This window comes from Chlorocebus sabaeus, chromosome 20 (genome assembly GCF_047675955.1).
Source record: "Chlorocebus sabaeus isolate Y175 chromosome 20, mChlSab1.0.hap1, whole genome shotgun sequence".
NCBI lineage: Eukaryota > Metazoa > Chordata > Mammalia > Primates > Cercopithecidae > Chlorocebus > Chlorocebus sabaeus.
In genome coordinates this window covers 17,569,295-17,591,926 of record NC_132923.1, presented here as the reverse complement: position 1 = coordinate 17,591,926, position 22,632 = coordinate 17,569,295, and the positions used below count along the sequence as shown (strand labels likewise).

Below are 22,632 nucleotides of genomic sequence, written 5' to 3'. Positions count from 1 at the left end.
CAGATAATGAGTGTGTAGCAGTTAGTAGATGACTGGCAAATAATGCTCAACACATGTAAAGTCCTTCCTTTCCTTTCCCTCAAGGCCATGTATAGTGCCTTTTCCCGGATCAGTGGCATTGTAGGTACTTAGCAACTATTTGTTGTTTATTAATAAAAATTATATGTGTGTGCCTTTATGTGTATGTGTGTGTGTATGCATATATATACACACATATATATATATAAAAAACACATATACATAGAGAGAGAGAAAGAGAGAGAGACATATACAGAGAGAAAGAGGAGAAAGAAATATTTATTTAATATATAGCCAGCTATTTGAAATTAGGCATTTGGAAAAATAATACAGATGCAGAATAAAAACTATGAATACTTGCTATTTTTGAGCATTGGAATATTTTGTCTGTATTCAAATTTCTTGTGCTTATCATACTCTCCAGTTAAAGATGGTCTCAGCTGTCCATTCCTGGGTTCCTTACCGAGTTCCGCCAAAACATTTACATAAATCTTTTATAAACTTATCTGAATGGCTCCTCTTCCATTCCTTTCTATTATGTTTGTTCTCTGACCCACCATGCCACTCATTCTGATGATGATTTTGATAAAAGGAAACACTAATATTTGGCTTGCATCAAAATTTTATGAAGAGGTTACGTGTAGATTTGTTGGTAGGGAAAAAAACACAGATGTTTTATCCACCCTTCATTCTACCATCCTACCTATCTACATTTATAATACAAATATTCAGAGACATTCTGGCAATGATCTTTTTCAAAATCCAGAAATGTCTGGAACAAAGCAAAATAAAAACAAATAAAAATACCCTCAAGTGCTTCATCTCTGTTATAGGGAAAACAACGATAGAGCCTAAAAATCAAACCTGAGTTTGAGTCCTGACTCTGCTACTTATTATCAAGCAATTAGGAGCTTCTAAACTTGAGAAGAAACATAATTAGACAAATACAAAATGTACATTAGCAGAAAAAATGCTGTAGACCCATAGTCTTGCCCAGATGTTCCAAAGTCGACTAACTGGCTACACAACTTCGGGCAAGTTGTTAAACCACATTGGGCTGCACTTGTAAAGCAATGGAATTAAAGAAGAGGCTCCTTAAAGCTCCTTTCCATCCTTTGCTTCACGGTATCATTAAAAGTGCAGTCATTCTTGTTAAAGTTTACGCTTTTCCATAGCCCTAAGCTCAGAGGACTCTCCCATTACAGCTCTTCAACTGTTAAGGAAACCTACCATGCTCATGTGTTTTCTTATTCTAGTGCTGACAATTCTCAGCTTTTGTTTTTTGTTTTTGTTTCTGGAGCCAAGGTTTCACTATTTTGCCCCGGCTGGGCTCAAGTGATCCTCCCACCTCAGCCTTCCAAGCAGTTGGAACTTCAGGCATGCAACACGATGCCTGGCTAGCCTTCGGTTCTATAAAGAAGTAGGTCTTGAAACAAAATTAGACAACATTGTAATCATCAAAGACATAGTCATCATTAGTCATAACCAAGTAACAGCTCCTAGTCAGAGTACTGCCTGGCCTATATTTCATTTTAATCCTCTAATAATCCTGTGCTTAATAATTATTCCCATTTTATAGGTGAGAAAATCAAGTTTCTTCACAGAACCTTTTCAAGCAAATATCCTACCTCTCTAGAAAATGTATTATTAAGACTTTCATTATACTTTCATTTGTTACTTATTGGAGAATATTGTTCTAGCCTTTTAAATAAGTCAAAAGCTACTAATTACAAATAATAAAAGAGTCCAGCATACAAGTTAATACAACAAACAGACAAATAATCCTTGCAAGTTTTCATCAGAATTGAAGATAGGCTGCATGTACTCATGGACTTTCCCTGTTTGTAGAGCTAAGCAGCTGCCCTTTTGGCTGTTTCCATCATAACTGCACAAGGGCTCTGGAGTCATGCTACGAAGCATAGATACTGTCGTCTTCATGCTGTTATCAGATTTCCATGCAAAGAACTGTAGTTCACAGCTTTAGGGGTAAGGGATGCAAAAACATTGGTGAAGTGTCTTCTTTTCCCAGAAGCTTTCACAGTAGCATGGCCCTAAGTGCATGCCAATTGGGAGGCTTTATCTCTAGAAGGCCAAATGGGGGTCAGAGGAGGCTGATGAGGGGTTAGCATGGAAGAATTGAGAGGGGGATGAAATCAGAAGCCCTGGCCAGTAGTACAGCAAGTGCAGGGATCAGCATCCTCAGGTGTATACTTTTTTTAGGACTTTAAGTGGCAGCAGTAGCTGACTGGATGGGTTATGGGTCCAGGAAAAGTATAAGTACCCTATATCATATTTTAAAAACTTGCTCTCAACCTGTAGGTCTAACACAGTGGCTACTTAAATTTAATTAAAATTAAATAGAAGGTAAAGTTCAGTTCCTCTGTGGCACTAGCAACACTTCAGGTGCTCAACAGCCACACATGTGGCTACTGGCTACAGGATCTAGCACAGACATAGAATATTTCCATAAACACAGAGAGTTCTATTGGACAGCATTGCTTTAGAGTCTAGAATATATAAAAAAATCAACATTTAAAATGTTTGAAGTTTAATCATCACTGGGGAAATATATATGGCATACTGGTTATGAGAACAGACTCTGTATCCAAACTTCATGGACTCAAATCCTGGCTCCAAGCTTTGCTAATTATATGACTTTGGGCATGCTATTAACCACTCTGTCCCTCAATTTCTCCATCTGTAAAATTGGGACAATAAGAGTGCAAATTTTAGAAGGTTGTGGTAAGGGATGATGTATGTAAAGCACTTACAATGGTTTCCAACACGTTGTAAGTGCTATTTAAATGTTAGCTCTTAATATTATTAGTTTCTCACAGAAACATACTTCTATAATGTAGTACCTATTTCTGGGGAATAGATATAAACTGATTCAGATGTCTGACCCTTTCTGCATTTCCCCCTGCCCATGAACCAAGTCTGTATTGAACAGGTTAAAACACTCTCTTGTCACCATGAGTATGTACAAGACCAGGGTGAACTCTCTTCTTACTTGTACAACAGAATGTCGGCCGCCTGGAGTACTGGGTATGTGAGCAGGCCCCCTGTGCCATCGTGCTTCTGCTTGGTAGTCTTTGCCTGTGAGAGGTGAAAAGAGAGGAGGGTTAGAAATCTGAAATCTGACTTGAACCTAATTATACTGCTAAATTAAGAAAATTTTAAAACAAGCAAATTGTGATCTGCAGCCACCTGTAATAACATTACATGTGGGTTCCTTTTTAGCAACTCTAGCCATCTTCTGGCTCACTTGTCTTCATGCTCCAGGCTGAGGCAGGAATAAGGAGAGTGCATTTCACCACTGCCCCTTTAAAGGATCCTGCCCGGCTACTATTTCTTATTTATTTTATTAAAGTAAGGATACAGGTAGTATTTATTGGTTCCAAATCAGATAAATTCCAGATTTCACAGACAAGGTCACAAATTATCATGAAATTAAATCTCTACAAATTAACTGGAGTTAATATCAAAAGCCCTATTGTTTATATGTGGAAACTTCCCAAAAAGTCTCACAGCATGCTACTGAGAAAACTGGAATGTTCCCTTAAAATCACATTTAAATAACAAAAAACAAAAAATCATGGCATTTAAAATAAAACTAAGTGAGAGAAATTTTCATCTAACCAATCGTAATGACCTGTCTTGATCCTTAGGTGATTAAGCATGCTGAAGCAGTGAGGGTCAAGTGACCCAATGAACAGTACAGGTTGTATAGACCAAAACAGTTCCTTAATGGAGAAGTTGATGGAAATACCTGAGATGATATTAGAAACATTTAATAACTGGGTAGCAATAGATGTTGACTATAAACTACTACTGTGTACTCAGTAAACATGATCCTAATGATGCTAACTCCCTTGCTGCGGCTGCACATTGCTGACATGTCATTTGGTTCTCTGAGTAGAGGTATTTATCAGATGGGAATACTCTGTGCAGTTTCAAGGCCTAAGGTATAGCATCTCTTGTAAAATAAATGGATGCTTTGGTATGTAGACAAATCTTATCCATTTAGTTAATGTGAATCATTTCCCTCAAGTCTGATTATTTCAAAATGAACTGGGCAACTGAATTTATAAACTTGTTTTATTCCAGGGACCAAGCTCATGAGCTTACAAATTTGGGGTACCCCTACCAAGGTGCAGACACACTTTTTAAGGCTCAATCTGAAAATACAACAGCTTCTCTCCTTAGTCATCTTAATTTTGGTGTTTCATAATTTAGTTACAAACTTTTCTGAGTATACTTCAAGTGGTTTCTGGCTTATAGCAACCAATGCTCTAGGCCATTCAAAGGAAATTTGAATGTTTGAACATACAATCTCTTCACTACATCCCCTAATTACAAAGTTCATGATAAAGGCTAGTTCACAATTATCACCAGGTAAAGATAATGAAATTTTAATTTGGAAATGCGCAAATTGGAAAAGAACCCAATTTTTAAAAGTTGCCATCCCATTCAGTTTATAGCCTTTTCATATTAGCGTAATGGACCTTGAAATTACAAGGGAGAGGGAAAATGTGGAGAGCATTAATATTTATTGAGTGCCTATTATGTGCTCCAGATGTTTTACATATATGTTACTGATTAATCCTCTAAATAACCCTGACCTCGGCAACCCTCACCCCACCCTTCTGTGCCACTATTCTACCTTTTGCTGTCCCAATGGAAACCAAGCTAGATGCCCTTATCAGATCCGCCATGGCACCGGAATCCGGCCCTCAGAGCGCTTCTTACACTTTCTTATTACTTATTTAATTGTCTCTTCCCAAACAGACTATAAGCCTCATGAAGGGGGCTACTTCTTATTGACTGCTATTATCTCTAGCACCTAATATGACGTAAGACTCACAGAAGATATCACTAGTATTTAATTAGTATTAATGAAGGAATGACCACAGAAGACAGTGACATACCTGAGGATGAGACTGGGATTTGAAATTCATGTTTTTCCTACAAACAAGCAATTATATACTAATGGAAAGGTTTTTCCAGAATATCAGTACATGCACTAGTAATGTGCTACCAGGAGATCTTTAGATGCTGTTTTAAAGTGGGAATAGTTCCTATTAGATTAGTATTCAGTTCCTATAAAAAGGATTTCAACATTACACTTAATGGTAGAATATTATGGAGAAAGTATTGCCTAAAACCAAAATACGGCAGATAACATTATGAAACTTTGTTTCTAATTCGTGGCAAATAATGAATCTGCAGCATTACCAGTTCTGTCTTACGTATTAAGTGTCTTAGTCCACTCAGGCTGTTATAACAAAATACCCAACTAGGTGGCTTGTAAACAACAGAAATTTACTTCTCATAGTTCTGGAGGCTGGGAAGTCCAAGATGAAGGCAAAGTCAGTGTCTGGTGAGGAACCTTGTTCATGGACAGTGACTTCTAGCTCTGTCCACAGATCATGGCAGGAGCAAGCAGTCTCTCTCGGGCCTCTTTAACAAGAGCTCGAATCTCACTTGTGAGGGCACCACCCTCATGATTTAATCACCTTACTAAGGCCCTGCCTCCTAATACTGTCATATTGGGAGTTAGGTTTCAACATATAAATTTTGGAGGACACATTCAGACCACAGCATTTAGGAACTGTCACTTTAAAGCTTTGTCTTTTTCTTTCTGTAGCATGTGTGAAGGCTTCTAAAGACCAGCTTTTGAGGAAACCAATGGCCCTGAAAATACGCTCAAAAGAAGCTTGAAATTGAAATTAATGTTGACGTAGTTGGGGGCTACCTACCCTGGGGTTATCCAATTGCAAAAATAAATGGAAGTAAAGTACTATGAATTATTCAATTTATCTTTCTTGGTTGAACGTCTTAGAAAAAGTATAGCCCTAATTATTCTGTGGGTTTGAACTGTTGCCTGGACTCAACTTGTTTAACTGTTAAATATAATATGTTGTCTCTTCTCTCCACATAAAAACATTCTTTCCTTACTGCCAGTTAATTCCAGTGGAAATGGGAGGCAACTTCAGGGTCCAGTAATCAAGAATCTGTGATTGTTTATTAACTATGTAGTTGTTCAAAGTCATTACCAAGTCTATCCAAAGGTAACGCTGATTCAACTGTACACAGATAAAAACGATTAACATCATTTTTAAGTCCGGAGGAATCTTGGAAAATCCTTTTATTTTCCTTTCAATACCCTGAAGCAGGGAGGTTAAAGATGATGTTCCAACCATTAGTGAGTAGCAGACCAGGGAGGAGAGTAAACTCAGGATTCCCAGAACCTAACATAAAAATAAACAAGAAGGGAAAAATAGCTTATTGTCTGTTTATTAATCAGATTACTGGCATTTACCTTCCACTGATGTAAATGTTGTAATCGAGGTAGTCTGACCATGCAGGAAAGGATCCAACTTAACTGTGTGTGTTCAGACACCTAAAGAAATAAAATAGGACGTTAGTAAAGGTGGCCAGTGTTTTCTTGCATATAAGAACTAAATAGTAAGTATTACCCTAAATGTCTGAAAATACCCCAGATCAAGGTTATTATAAGAACAGGTGAAGGGGGCTTAGTTCTGATTCATGATGGATAGACTCTTCAGTGAAGAAAAAAATCATACAAGCTAACTGATTTAAGTATTAATCTAGTGTTTAAGTCTACTCCACAATACACCAGATTCTGCTTCAACATCTTCAATGAGAAAGTTTCATGATGTCCTGAGGCATCTGTTCTATCTGTAAAAAGCCAAGCTTATTAAGAAGACTCTCTCTCTTTCTCTATCACACACTCACATACTCACACACACTCACACACTGGTTCTAAGCTTCTCTAAATAACTTCTAAATATATCAAAGCAGCTATAGTACTTTACATATAAGTGGTGAAAAAAAGAACTGGACTTAACATTAAAGATTGAATTCTTTAGATCTAGGGTAATTTGAAAATTAGAGATCGCCTTATCATTCCATCACCCCAAAGAGTATTTTTATAGTTTCTAGTTCCTCCTCTTTCTCCTCTTTTTCATCTTTCTCTTCCTCCTTTTCTTTTTTTTTTTTTTTTAAAGAAGTCTAATCAACAAGAAAATATAAACTTTCCCTTTTTTTTTTTCTTTGAGACAGAGTCTTACTCTGTTGCCCAGGCTGGAGTGCAGTGGCGCGATCTCAGCTCACAGCAGCCTCAGCCTCCTGGGTTCAAGCAGTTATCTGCCTCAGCCTCCCAAGTAGCTGGGATTACAGGCACCCATCACCATGCCTGGCTTTTTTTTTTTTTTGGTCTTTTTAGGAGAGATGGGGTATCTTGGCCAGGCTTATCTTGAACTCCTGACCTCGTGATCCACCCACCTTGGCCTCCCAAAGTGCTGGGGTTACAGGCATGAGCCACCGCGCTCAGCCCCAAATTTGTTTTTGTTTCAACCAAATTTAATCAAGTTACCAAACCTGATGACTACAATTTAAGGCCTATGCATCCTGTTTCTGTGTTCTGGGGATTACAAGCTCTTCATCAACTGTGGCTTTTTTTTTTTTTTTTTTTAATGTCCACATGATTTCCTTAAAAAACAGAGACTGTTGCCAACTCTGAAAAGTGGCCCCAAATGTGTTCTTTGTGGGTTTTGCAAAAAGAACATAAAGGAGTGGAGCTGAATCAGCCAGGCCTGTTTTACTAGCAAGGAATCACCATCTGTTGTAAGATGGTTTCTCATTTCTTTCCTCAAGTTATAGAGAGGGAGGAGTTGTTTTTCACGTGTTTGACAAGGAATCACTTTTAAAGTTTTGCAAGTCCGTGGGCTGAATCTGTCATCTTTCTTCCAAGAGGCATTTGGGTTTCATTGAGGGCAGTGACATTGATACACTGTCCATGCAAATTGCTAACTGCTGCTGTAAACAAATAGTTAAACAGTAACTAACCCTGGATGTAGGCAAGAGGACTAGAGTTGCTTCCAATCACCAAGGAAAATACATTCCCATTGGAAGTAATAAAACAAGAGCTGTTTTTTTGGCATGAAGAAGTAGGAGAGAATTTTTTTTCTTCTCTTTACTGAATTGGGAGAAAGGAATGAAAACACAGATAACCATGGTTATGTGGAAAGAGACAAGATGACGCCTCTTTAACTCTGATTCAAATGCTTAGCTTTGGTGATATGCAAAAAGCTACTACCAGGTCTCCATGAAGCTGAGTATTTTCCTTGGAGTAACTTTTTATTTGGACATACGGAATGAAACTTACTTAATATTCTGCAAAGATCTTCCTGGTGTTTCCAAAATAGTGAGCATAAAATTAATTCAAATTATCCTCACACAGAAAAAGTAGGTAAAAGGTCAATGGCAATTAATTTTTCACAATTCATTTTTAATAATGATATAATAAGAGTAGGATACTTCAGATTTGGTTGTCTTACTTTGTACATATTCATGACAATTGCTTGGAAAGGTTCAGATTTCCATTTGGGGGAAAAAGGGAAAATGGTATCTAAATATATTTTATCATTTATGTTGTGAAACCACAAGCAAACTAGCTATATAACCTGATTGGCCACAGAAAAACAAAGGCATGGACAATAAAGTCGCCTATTGACCATCCATAAACAAGTCAGCAGCAGAAACAACAAGAAAGAACTGAAGATTTCAGACCTCTAATTCTAAAAGGTGCATTCTTCAGTTGCAGCTGTTTTGCCTATCTTTTTTACAGCTGTAGAACATAACTTGGTACATTGTATGTCTCAGGAAATACTTGTTGAATGTGTTGGCAATAGGAAAGGCTGTAAAAAGAATGGGACCATTAGGTTTGGCAACAGACTTGGTGATTGAGGCAAAAGCAGTTTCAGGGGAGTGATTGGGATGAAAGGTAAATTGCAGTGGGCTGACGAGTGAGACTAGAAGGCAAGATATAAAGACAGATATGCAATAAGGATTGCACAGTAGTTAAGAGTTCTGTCTTTGGAGTGAGGTTGCCTGGATCTGAATGCAAGTTCTGCCACTTAGTTGCTGAGTGACTCTGTGTGAGTGATTTAATCTCTTTGCGTCTCAGTTTTCTCCTCTAGAAGATGAGGTTAACAATAATATCCCCCTGATAGTATGTAAACAGAACCTAGCACATAGTAACCACTCAATAAATGGTGGCTCTTATTATTCTAATTTTTAGAAATACTTCTGTTTTAACTTTTAATTTTAAGATAAGTGTACATTCACATACAGTTGTAAGAAATAATACAGAGTGATCCCATATGCCCTTAACCCACTTTCCCTCAATGGCAACATCATGCATAACTACAGCTTAATATCACAATGATACAGAAGTGGGGAAGGGAAGGTCGTGGTCCCTTTAAATGATACAAAAGAGGGGCAGGGCATGGTCTATGGCTAGGGCTCCACCCCCGGACCTGTGCTCATGGACCTAGATGAAGAGAAACATTTTTGTTTTCCTGCCCAAATGTTGCATTTTCCAAGACCACCCTGGTCAATCACACCCTCATCCTGTGCCTATAAAAACCCCGAGACCTGGACAGGACCGATGGCTCATGCCTGTAATCCCAACACTTTGGGAGGCTGAGGTGGGCAGATCACCTGACGTCAGGAGTTCAAGACCAGTCTGACCAACATGGCGAAACCCCATCTCTACTAAAAATACAAATATTAGCTGGGCATGATGGCAGGTGCCTGTAATCCCAGCTACTCGGGAGGCTGAAGCGGGAGAATCGCTTGAATCCGGGAGGCAAAGGCTGCAGTGAGCAGAGATCACGGAGACCATGCCATTGCACTCCAGCGTGGACAACAAAGCGAGACTCTGTCTCAAAACAAACAAACACACAACAAACAAACAAAAAACCCTGAGACCTTAGCAGGCAGACACACAGGCGGCTGGACATAAAGGGGAGCACATCAGTGGAGGAACACATGAAACATGGGGGGCTCGACAGGCAGCTGCACACCAGCAGGCCACTGACGGGCGGAACGACATGGAGTTTGTCTGGGGCAGTCGGAGGAGAACCCTGGCCACTCAGGGGAAAGCAGCCCACTCCAGGGGAAAACCATCTCCCTTCTGGCTCCCCCATCTGCTGAGAGCTACTTCCACTCGATAAAACCCTGCACTCATTCTCCAAGCCCACATGTGATCCAATTCTTCCGGTACACCAAGGAATCAGGGATACAGAAAGCCCTCTGTCCTTGCAATAAGGCAGGGGTCTAATTGAGCCACCACAAGCACTTTACAGATGGCTAAACTAAAAGAGTTCCCTGTAATACACGCCCACTGGGGTTTCAGCAATAAACATTCACCCCTAGACACTGCCATGGGGTCAGAGCCCCACAGCCTGCCCATCTGTACGCTCCTCCAGAGGTGTGAGCAGCGAGGCACTGTGAGCCACTCTGAGCCACTTCCCCTGTCACACATCCTGCGAGGGGGACAAGGGAACCTTTCCTGTTTCAACAACAAGAACATTCTGAATTTGATGCAATCCCTCCACCCTATTGAGATTTCCCTAGTTTTATATGCACGAATTGTGTGGGGTATGTTTAGTATTATGCACGTTAATCATATGTGTAAGACATTTGTTTTTCAAGGAAGGATTAAGATGGGATAACTGATAGGAGTTAGAAAATAAGCATTTTGTTTTGTTTTCTAAATTGGGATAACACACTGTCGATGTACTGAGCAGAGGGAGAGCCACTAAAGATTCAGGGAAGGGGATAATTCAAAGAACAATATTTCTGAAAGAGGAAAAGGAATGATACCCAACAGAGGTAAAATAATGGATGATGAAATATCTTCCATATCTTCCACTGAAAGGAGAGATGGGGGAAGTGAAGACAGATGAGGACATATCCTGTGAGTTCAGAGTGGAGGACAGAAAGTTTTAGAGGAATCCACATCTAGCAGGCTCTGTTATCTCTGAAAATAGAAGACAGGGTGATTAGAAATAAATGAGGTAAGAAATATACTCAAGAGAATTTCTGGGTGTGATAAGAAGGAACAAAAAAGGTCTTATGGAGTGGAGTTACATGAGACTTGAATTGATATTTTGTGGATATTTTTGTGAATGAAAGAAGACAAATGATACATAAATTATACTCTTGGGGAAACTGATATTCTTTACAGTAGCCTAAAATATTCTGCCTAAGTAATAATGGATATTTAAAAGATTTGTAGAAAAAAATTAAATCAGTTGACTGCATTTTAAATTTCCTTTGGTCAGCAAGGACTTTAATAGGATCCAAAAAAGCACTAAACATAAAGCAAAAAATCTTGGTAGATTAAACTACATTAAAATTAAGGACTTTTCCTTATCAAAATTCACCATAGGGTGAATAAGCAAGCCACAGACTGGGAGAAGATACCTGCAATACCTACACAGAATATATTGGTACACAGAATACGTGAAAGACTCCTATGAATTTATAACAAGTAGATAAAACCTATAAAATTAGCCAAAAATAGGAATAAGTAATTCACGCAAAATAAGATCTCCAAATGACAAATTAATATATTGGAAAATATTCAGCTTCAGAAATCATCAGAAAATGCAAATTACATTCATTAAATGCAAATTAAAGCCACAATACAATACCAATACAGATTCATCAGAACGATTAAAGTGAAGAACCCAACAGCATCAAGTATGGCAAGGATGTTGAGTAAATGGAACACTTACTCTCACACACAGCTGTAGGAATGTAAATTGTTACACCAACTTTGGAAAACTGACAGTATCCACTAATGCTCAACATTCACGTATCCTATGACCTAAGTATTCCATTTTTAGGTATATATCCACGAGAAATGCGGGTATATGTTCCATAAAATATATGTGCAAGAACATATTGTAACAACCCCAAATTCTGAACAATCCAAATGTCCACATAAAGTAAAACAGATAAATTGTGGTATATTCATACAATGGAATACTACACCAATGACAATGAATGAACAATTACATGCATCAACATGAATCAATCTCACAAACATCATATAAAAGAAGACAGATGATATATACTGAATGAAAGGAGTACATACTGCATAATCCCATTTATATAATCTCTATAAATGGGGTATCTTGAGAGTAAGGGGTAATAGTGATAAGGAAGAAGAATTAGGGGCATTCTGGGCGCTAGTTACACAGGTGTGTTCAGTTTATAAAAAAAGGATATGAACAGACATTTCTCAAAAGAAGACATTCATACAGCCAACAGACACATGAAAAAATGCTCATCATCACTGGCCATCAGAGAAATGCAAATCAAAACCACAATGAGATACCATCTCACACCAGTTAGAATGGCGATCATTCAAAAGTCAGGAAACAACAGGTGCTGGAGAGGATGTGGAGAAATAGGAACACTTTTACACTGTTGGTGGGATTGTAAACTAGTTCAACCATTATGGAAAACAGTATGGCGATTCCTCAAGGATCTAGAACTAGATGTACCATATGACCCAGCCATCCCATTACTGGGTATATACCCAAAGGATTATAAATCATGCTGCTATAAAGACACATGCACATGTATGTTTATTGTGGCACTATTCACAATAGCAAAGACTTGGAATCAACCCAAATGTCCATCAGTGACAGACTGGATTAAGAAAATGTGGCACATATACACCATGGAATACTATGCAGCCATAAAAAAGGATGAGTTTGTGTCCTTTGTAGGGACATGGATGCAGCTGGAAACCATCATTCTTAGCAAACTATCACAAGAACAGAAAACCAAACACCGCATGTTCTCACTCATAGGTGGGAACTGAACAATGAGATCACTTGGACTCGGGAAGGGGAACATCACACACCGGGGCCTATCATGGGGAGGGGGAAGAGGGGAGGGATTGCACTGGGAGTTATACCTGATGTAAATGACGAGTTGATGGGTGCTGACGAGTTGATGGCTGCAGCACAGCAACATGGCACAAGTATACATATGTAACAAACCTGCACGTTATGCACATGTACCCTAGAACTCAAAGTATAATAATAAAAAAATTTAAAAAAATAGATTGATCTGTATACGCTTAGGATTTTGTACTATTCTGTAGGTTTGTTATACCTAATATAAAGCTTACATTAAAAATCGAAAATGTGAATATAAAGGTTGGAGTCATGAAACAGAAAACTCAATAGATGTGATTAATATTAGAGTGTATATAGCTGAAGAAAGAATTAGAAAATAGAATGAAAAAAAAATCACTCCACACAGGAGTAGGTAGCCCCCAAATCAACGCTAACTCCAGTTCCTTTCAACATGGTTAAGGGGGAGAATGGGTTCCCGTTATTGAAGAAAGGTAAAGATATCAGAGCTGCCACTGTGTTTGATGAGACCACATCCTCCAACCCAATTCTCACTTAAACCCATTCCAATAGGTTTCACCTCCACCACTCCACTAAAACTACTCACCACTGTCATCAATGCTAATGGTTAAGGTGAAGTAATCATCTTACTTGACATATTCAGCAGCCCTTGCCACAACTAATTACCTCCTCTACCTTGATACATTTTCTTCTTGGCTCCCCTAGATATTACATTTTGGTATGTTTTCTCCCTATTTCAATAGTTTCTCTTTTCAGTCTCCTTTTGCTGGTTCCTACTGTTTAACCTGACTTCTTAATTGCTGATACCCAGGTTTCAGTCTTTGTTTCTTCTATTGTTTTTTATACCCATTCCCTTTGCAATATCATTTCATCTCACTGCTTTAAGTAAAATCTGTATAGCTGATGCCTTCTGAATTTATAACTCCAGTCAGACCTTGCTGATGACCTCCAGACTCATATCCAGCCACCTATTCAGCTTCTCTATCTGGATATCTAACAGGTTCTCAAGCTCAACACATCCAAAATGTAACTCCTGATCCTCCATCCCAAATCTGCTCTATTCACAGATGTCCCATCTCTGTGGATGGGACAACTTTGCAGTTGCTTAGGCAAAAACCTTGGCATCATTCTTCACTCCTCGTACTCTCTCACACTCTGTATGTAATCCATCAGCAAATCTTGTTGCCTCTACCTTGAACATATATTCAGCCTCACCACTTTTCACCACATCTGTTGCTAGCACTCCAGTGTGAGACACCATCAACCCTCCCCAGAGCACTGTGGTAACTTCCTAACTCATCTCCCTGCTTCCACTCTAGCTCCCTACAGTCTATTTTTAACATACTGGCCTAAGTGACCCCTCCACAACATAGATCACATCGTTCCTCTACTCAAAATCTTTCATGTAATTTTCATTTTTTCAGAGTAAAAGCCAGAGTCCTCATAATAGCCTATAAGATGAGGCACAGTCATCTCCTCCGTTTCAACTCTGTAACCTCTGTGATTCAAATCCTACTCCTATCTCCTTTGTCCCTCCTTCTCCAGCCATGCTGGCCTTCTGGTGTTCCCAGAAAACACCAAATTACACTCTCACATTAAGGGCTTGCACTGGCTTTTCTCTGATAGGAACTGTCTTCCTTAGATAATCACTGACTCCCTAGATATTCACTGGCTAACTCTCCCACCTTGTCTTTGCTCTAATATCATCTTACCAAGGGGGCTTACCCAAACTACACTGATGGAGTCTGTTCCCGTCAATCCCACTCCCAATTCTCCTTAATCTTTTTCCATATCACTTATCACCTTCTAATATACTTTATGTTTGGCTTATGTATTTATTATTTATTTTATATTACTCCATTAGAACATAAGTAGTATGGTAGCAAAGATTTTTCTCTCATATATTCACTAATATATCATGCTATAGTACCTAGGGTATGGTAAGTACTCAATAAATATTTAATGAATGTATGCATAAAATTAAACATTAGACATTTATAGAGAAATGTCTAAACATGTGGCATATGTATACAGTTGCATACTGTACAACAAATAAGTGAGCTAGATTTAAATGAATAAACATGAATAGATAACAAAAACATACTAGTGTGCGAAAAAAGTACTGTACTATTATACCAACTATGAAAAAAATTTTAAACCATACAAACAAAAATACTATATACTGTTCATCAAATTACACACGAAAGCAAGTATAAAAAATGGGCTAGACTGACACCAAATCCAAGATTTTGGTTGCCTGGGAATAGAGGAAAGGGATGCTATCAGGAGGGGAAAAGGGAATAGGAAGGGAAAGAATTGAAGGAACTCTCAACATCATCGATAATGTTTTTAATATAAAAAAGTTGAAACAAATATGACAAAATAATTCATATTCATTTTTGGTATCGGGAATATGGATGTTTTACCATTTTCTGTATTTTGCTTTTTTTTTTTTAACTTTATTTTAGGTTCAGGGTTATATGTGCAGGTTTATTATAGAGGTAAACTCATGTCACAGGGGTTTGTTGTACAGATTATTTTATCACCCAGGTACTAAGCCTAGTACCTATTAGTTATTTTTCTGCCCCTCTGCCTCCTCCCATTCTACACCCTCCAGTAGGCCCCAGTGTCTGTTGTTCCCCTCTATGTGTCCATGTGTTCTCATCATTTAGCTCCCACTTATAAGTGAGAATATGTGGTATTTGGTTGTCTGTTCCTGTATTAGTTTGCTAAGGATAATAGCCTCCAGCTCCATCCATGTTCCTGCAAAGAAAATGATCTTAGTTTTTTTTTTTTTTTATGGCTGCACAGTAATCCATGGTAAAATGTGGTATATGTACCACATTTTCTTTACTCAATCTGCCATTGATGGGCATTTAGGTTGATTCTATCTTTCTTATTGTGCATAGTGTTGCAATGAATATACGTGTGCATGTATCTTTATGGTAGAATGATTTACATTCCTTTGGGTATATATCCAGTAATGGGATTGCTGGGTCGAATGGTAGTTCTGTTTTTAGCTCTTTGAGGAATTGCCATACTACCTTCCAAAATGGTTGAACTAATTTATACTCCTGTCAACAGTGTATAAGTGTTCCCTTTACTCCACAACCTGGCCCACATCTGTTATTTTTTGACATTTTAACAATAGCTATTCAGACTGATAAGAGATGGTATCTCGCTGTAATTTTTTTTTGTTTTTTTCTGAGACAAGGTCTCACTCTGTCACCCAGGCTAGAATGTAGTGGTGCGATTTGCAACCTCCAGCTTCCCAGGCTCAAGCATTCTCCTGCCTCACCCTCCTAAGTAGCTGGGATTACAGACGGATGCCACTACCATCCAGCTAATTTTTGTATTTTTGGTAGAGATGGGGTTTCACCATGTTGGCCAGGCTGGTCTTAAACTCCTGACCTCAAATGATCCACCCGCCTCAGCCTCCCAAAGTGCTGGGATTACAGGCGTGAGCCACCGCACCCGGCCCTCGCTCTATTTTTAAAGTTTTTGAGATGGGCTAATTTTTAATATTTTTTAAATTTCAAAAATATTTAACAGAAAGAGTGCAGGATAGACAGCATGATTCTGAAAGATATATCTGCTAGGTATCAATCAACTGATTCACGCAATTAGCTGGCTCAGTAAATCCTGGATCAAATCTCTGTGTCCCTTAAGATTTTACTTTTTCACATGTAAATGTTATCTTCCTAGGAATTGGGTCCTGTACGTTTTACTTAGGACACTTGGATGACTATTTAGACTCAGAAATTCTCATTTATTGCTTCCTCTTGGAAACTAGCAATTTATGCTGAGTTATTTTTATTAGACTCTTATTATCCCCATGACAAATCCCCTTAAGAGGAACTTTGGAGTTCTGATTTCAATTAAAGAATCTCTGTATAAGCTCACTATCTTCAACTGGTCTTCCTCTTCTCAGTACTATGCCAATAAATCTGTCCGTACACATTTGGAGTTCTCTATACTTTTTCTTAGTCTAATACTTCCAGAGTTAAATAAGCAGCTTCTGTCACGCTATTCTTGACTTAAAACTCACCTCTATGTAAATTCTATTGCCTATTGTGCTTGTGTGTGTGTTTGCCGGTAACAATATATTCATCAGATTATGCTAGGCTATACAGCGTAACAGACAGCCCCCAAATTTAAGTGGCTTACAGAAATTGTTTTTTCCTCTTTCACATGACATATTGGTACCTATAGATTGGCTCTAATTCTGCTTTATAGATCTTTTCATTTCAGGATCCAAATTGAACAAATAGCCCCTATCTGAACATTCTGTTCTCATGTCAGAAGGAAAAAGAGCAAGAAAGCTAGAGCAAACATGCAATGGCTCTTAAAGATTCTTCCTGGACATGGTGTACATCATGCCCACTCACTTTCCACTGGCTAAAGTAAACCACATGGACAAGTCCAACATCAGTGGGGTAGAAAGAGATGCCTCTCCCACAGGAGAATTCACAAGGCAGTGGGCGAGGACATACAATCCTCCCAAGCAGGGGTCAGCAAACTACTGCTCCCAGGCCAAATCTGGCCTGTGGACTGTTTCTGTTCCACCCACGCGCTGAGAATGGTGTTTGCATTTCATAAGAGTAATCAAAATTTTTTTTTAAAAAAAGAAGAGGAAAAATGGAGGAGGAGGAGGAGGAGAAAGAGGAGAGGAAGAAATAGAAAAAGAAAACAGGGAAGAGATAGGAGCAATGGCAGTGGCGATAGAGACTACGTGTTGCCTGCAAAGTCTAACATGTTTACTGTCTATCCTTTCACAGAAAGTTTGATAATCTCTGCTCTTACAAGAAATAAAAATGAATAATCGGGAACAATAATAATCTACCACTAGTACATCCCCCAAATTAGCTACCATGACAAAAAATAAGAGAACTGACCTGTAGAGAACTTGATGGCAGACAGTTGATATTTTATCAAACCTATCTTTTCAGTAAGATTTTATTTAAAATTTCTATGTGGATATATTTGATAGCCCCAGGAACTTAGGTCCAACAAAATAATAAAGGTTTTTTGAGCTACATCAAAATTTAAAACTTCTCTCCATCAAGAGACCCAATCAACAGAGTAAAAAGGCAACCTATAAAATGGGAGAAAAATATTTGCAAATCATATGTCTGACAAGCAGTTAACATCCAGATTATACAAAGAACACTTAAGGCCAGGCGCGGTGGCTCACCCTACTAATGCTAGCACTTGGGAGGCCAAGGCAGGAGGATTGTTTCAGCCCAGGAATTTAAGACTAGCCTAGGCAACACAAGAAGGCCCCATCTCTATCACCCCCAACCAATTTTTTTTTTTTAATTAGCTAGGCATAGAGGCATGTACCTGTAGTCCCAGCTACTCAGGAGGCTGAGGCAGAAAGATGGCTTGAGCCCAGGTGGTCAAGACTGCAGTGAGCTATGATAACACCACTGCACTCCAGCCTGAGCAACAGAGAGATACCCCATATCAAATGATAACAATAATTAAATATTTAATAATAATATTAAATTATTAAATAAAACAATAATTATTAAATTAAAAATTTAAAATAAAGGACTCCTACAAATCAACAGCAAAAACAAAACAGAACATAAACTCGATTGAAAAATGGGCAAAGGATTTGAATAGACATTTCTCCAAAGAACATACACAAATGGCCAACAAACACATGAAAGAGATGCCCAATCTTACTAATAATTAGGGAAATGCAAATCAAAACCATAATGTGATATTACCTCATATCCACTAGGATGGTTGAGATATATATATATATATACACACACACACACACACACACATATATATAAAGCTCCCAGAAAATAGTAAGTGTGGTGACGATATGGAGTAACTAGAACTCTTGTACACTGTTGATTGGAATGTAAAATGGTGCAGCTGCTATGGAAAATAGCATAGTGATCCCTCAGAAAATTAAAAATAGAATTACCATATGATTCAGCAGTTCCGTTTCTCGTATATATACATAAGAATTGAAAGCAGGGTCTCAAAGAATATTTGTATACTCATGCCCGTAACGGCATCATTCACAATAGCTGAAAGATGGAAGCAGCCCAAATGTCCATTATAAGATGACTAGATAAATGAAATGTGACATAAACATATGATGTAACATCATTCAGCCTTATAAAGTAAGAAAATTCTGACACATGCTACAATATGAGTGAACCTGGAGGACATTATACTAAATGAAATAAGCCAGCCACAAAAAGACCAATATTGTATGATTTATCTGTATGAGGTATATATTTGAGTAGTCAAACTTACAGAAACAAAAGGTAAAGTGGGAGTTGCCAGGAACTGGGCGGGGAAAGAGGGGAATGAGTTATTGTTTAATGGGTATAGAATTTTCAGTTTTGCAAGATGAAAAAGTTCTGGAGATTGGTTGTTCAACAATGTGAATATACATTGCAGAACTGTAAACTTATAAATGGTTAAGATGATACATTTAATGTGTGTTTTATAAATTTCAAAAATTTTTAAAAAGCTATGTAAAAATATAGATGTAACATATTTCTCAAGTTGGAAAAAATGGCAAATTTCATGTTATGTGAGTTTTGTTTCAACAAATTGTTTTTAAAAGTCAGATGGAAGGGCTGGTTTGAGGCAAAAAAGAAAGGTCGGGTTTCAGATACACTGAACTTGAGACTTTGAAGATAGTCACATAGAGATGTCTAGAAGATAGCTGGAAATACAAATCTACAATTAGAGAGAAACAAAATGGTTGAAAAAAATCTGAGAGGTGGCCGGGCATGGTGGCTCACGCCTGTAATCCCAGCACTTCAGGAAACCAAGGCAGGTGGATTATTTGAGGCCAGGAGTTCAAGACCAGCCTGGCCAGCATGGCAAAACCCCATCTCTACTGAAAGTACAAAATAGCTAGTCAGGCATGGTGGTACAAAAAGGTTAGCTGGACATGGTGGCACACACCTATAGTCCCAGCTACTTGGGAGGCTGAGGCACAAGAGTCACTTGAACCCAGGAGGCGGAGGTCGTAGTAAGTCGAGATCATGCCACTGTAGTCCAGCCTCAGCAATAGAGGGAGATTCTGTTCCCTTCCCCCCTCCCCCAAAAAAAAACAGAGAAGGCAAGAAAGGCAAGAAAGACAGGAAGGGAGGAAAGGAGGAATGGAGAAAGGGAGAAAGGGAGAGAGGGAGAAAGGGAGAAGAAGGAGGAGGAGGAGGAGGCGGGGGAGGGAGGGAGGGAGGAAGGAAGGAAGGAAGAAAGGAAAGAAGGAAGGAAGGAAGGAAGGAAGGAAAATCTGAAAGGAGAAAGAAAATCTGAAAGGAAATAGCTTACAGTTATGGATTGGAAGAGAATTTTGGGGGATTAAAGAAAAGCAGTTGATAACGAAAACAAAGGAACTATCAGTATAGGGAACATGATACATCAACAAATCAAATAATTACTTTGCGGAATAAACTCCTGAGCAGGCTGTTTCTTGGCTGCATTGTGAATCCATGATTCAAAGATCAGATGAAAATCTCATACCATAACTTTTTTTTTTTTTTTTTTGAGACGGGTCTCTCTGTCTCTGTTTCTCTGTTGCCCAGGCTGGAGTGCAGTGGTGTGACCTCGGCTCACTGCAGCCTGGACCTCCCAGGCTCAAGCAATTCTCCTGCCTCAGCCCCACCAAGTAGCTGGAATTACAGGCAAGTGCCACCACGCCTGGTTAAGTTTTTTGGTTTTTTTTTGTAATTTTAATACAAACAGGGTTTTGCCATGTAGCCCAGGCTGATCTTGAACTCCTGAGCTCAAGTGATCTGCCTGCCTTGGCCTCCCAAAGTGCTGGGATTACAGACATGAGCCACCACGCCTCGCTCATACCAATTTTTCAGCTGCACTAAACTACCTGCAGTGTTCCCTACACTACACAGTTCCATGGGCTTTCCTTCTTTCTTTTGGTTCATATAACAACATCCTACGAGCCTGCCTATTCATTTAAACATTATATATTTTTATAGTATATATTTAGCCCATATATGTAGTCTATATATTTGTAGACTTAGACTATAGACTATATATATTATATATAGACTAAATATATATATTTATATATAGTAAATCAAGCCTAGTAAGGCATACTTTATAAACAATAAGATGTACTCATTTTAGCTGTTCAGTTCAATGAATTCTGACAAATCTATACACATGTGTAACCAACACACCAATCAAGATACAGAAAATTTCAATTCCCCCGAAAAACTTCTCTCATGTCCCTTTATACCCTTTGCTCTTGGAAACCACTGATCAGTTTTGTTACTGTGGATTGGTTTGGCTTATTCTATATCATTTAAGTGAAATTATATAACATAAACCCTTATGCTTGGCTTTAATACTCAGCATGTTTTGTACAAGTCTTTTTGTAGATTATTGGTAAAGTCTTTTGGGTAAATACCTAGGAGTAGAATTGCTGGGTCATGTAGTAAGTATACGTTTAGCTTTGACACACTGTTCTCTAAGGTAGATTTATCATTTTATAGTGTTACTAGCAATGTAAAATATAGTGTTACTAGCAATGTTATTAGCAATGTAAAATCCCAGTTTCTCAGCATACTTATCAAAGCATAGTATTAACAGTATTTTTAAGTTTGGTCATCCAAGTGGGTGAACTGGTATCTTACTATGGTTTTTTTTTTCTGATGACTATGATGTTGAACTTTTCATGTGCTTATTAGCCATTTGTTACTATTATTATTATTATTTTTGAGATGGAGTCTTGCACTGTCACCCAGGCTGGAGTCAGTGGCACGATCTCGGCTGATTGAAACCTCCGCCTCCTGGATTCAAGTGATTCTCCTGCCTCAGCCTCCCGAGTAGCTGGGACTACAGTGCGCACCACCAAGTCCGGTTAAATTTTGTGTTTTTAGTAGAGACACGGTTTCACCATATTGGTCAGGCTGGTCTTGAACTCCTGACCTCATGATCCACCTGCCTCGGCCTCCCAAAGTGCTGGGATTACAGGCGTGAGCCACTGTGCCTAGCCCCATTTGTTATCTTTGTTTGTGAAATGTCTACTCAAATATAGTGACTATTTAAAATATTAGCATGGCTGGGCACAGTGGCTCATGCCTATAATCCCAGCAGTTTCGGAGGCTGAGGCAGGAGGATCACTTGAGGTCAGAAGTTCAAGACCAGCCTGGTCAACATGGTGAAACCCCATCTCTACCAACAATACAAAAATTAGCCAGGCATGGTTGTGGGCGCCTGTAACCCCAGTTACTCTGGAGGCTGAGGCAGGAGGATTGTTTGAACCCGGGAGGCAGAGGTTTCAGTGAGCCGAAATCCCGCCACTGTTCTCCAGCCTGGATGCAGAGCAAGACTCCATCTCAGAAAAAAAAAGAAAAAAGAAAAAAAAATTAGGTTCTCTCCTTATTACTGAGGTAAGAGTTTTTTATACAGCTGGATAAAAGCCTTGCCAGATATATGTACTGTGAATATTTGCTCCCACTTTATGGGTTACCTTTTCATTTTCTTAATGGTGTTTTTGAAGAACAGAGGCTTTATCTTTTGACGAAACCAAATGTTATTAATAGTTTCTCTTATATTAAGTGATTTTGTGTACTATTAAGAAATCTTGGCCTATTCTCAAGGCCTGGAAAATTTTTCCCATATTTTCTTTCAGAAGTTTCATAGCTTTAGATTTTACATTTAAGTCTATGGTGGTTTTAAGTTGATCTTTTTTGCGAATGCTATGAGCTGAGAGTCAAGGTTCATGTTCTCCCTCACATGGACATCTAGTTGGAGACCTAACGTCCTTTGCTAAAAAGACTATCTTTTCCCCACTGAACTGCTTTGAACCCTTCATTGAAAATATTTGACCATATATATG

General features: G+C 38.6%; 1 protein-coding gene across 4 annotated transcripts in view; it reads right to left on the bottom strand.

The window, feature by feature from the left end:
* Window positions 1-22,632, bottom strand: part of WARS2 (tryptophanyl tRNA synthetase 2, mitochondrial) — a 120,009-nt gene that overhangs the window by 12,652 nt on the left and 84,725 nt on the right. For 3 of the 4 annotated variants that reach the window (XM_073008439.1, XM_073008440.1, XM_073008441.1), the window contains 2 exons: window positions 6,341-6,421; window positions 3,029-3,114 (listed from right to left, as the gene is read on the bottom strand). In XM_073008439.1, coding sequence (XP_072864540.1) covers window positions 3,029-3,114; window positions 6,341-6,421 — 167 coding nt within the window. The remainder of the gene's footprint in view (window positions 1-3,028; window positions 3,115-6,340; window positions 6,422-22,632) is intronic. The other variant, XM_073008442.1, reaches the window with a different exon arrangement.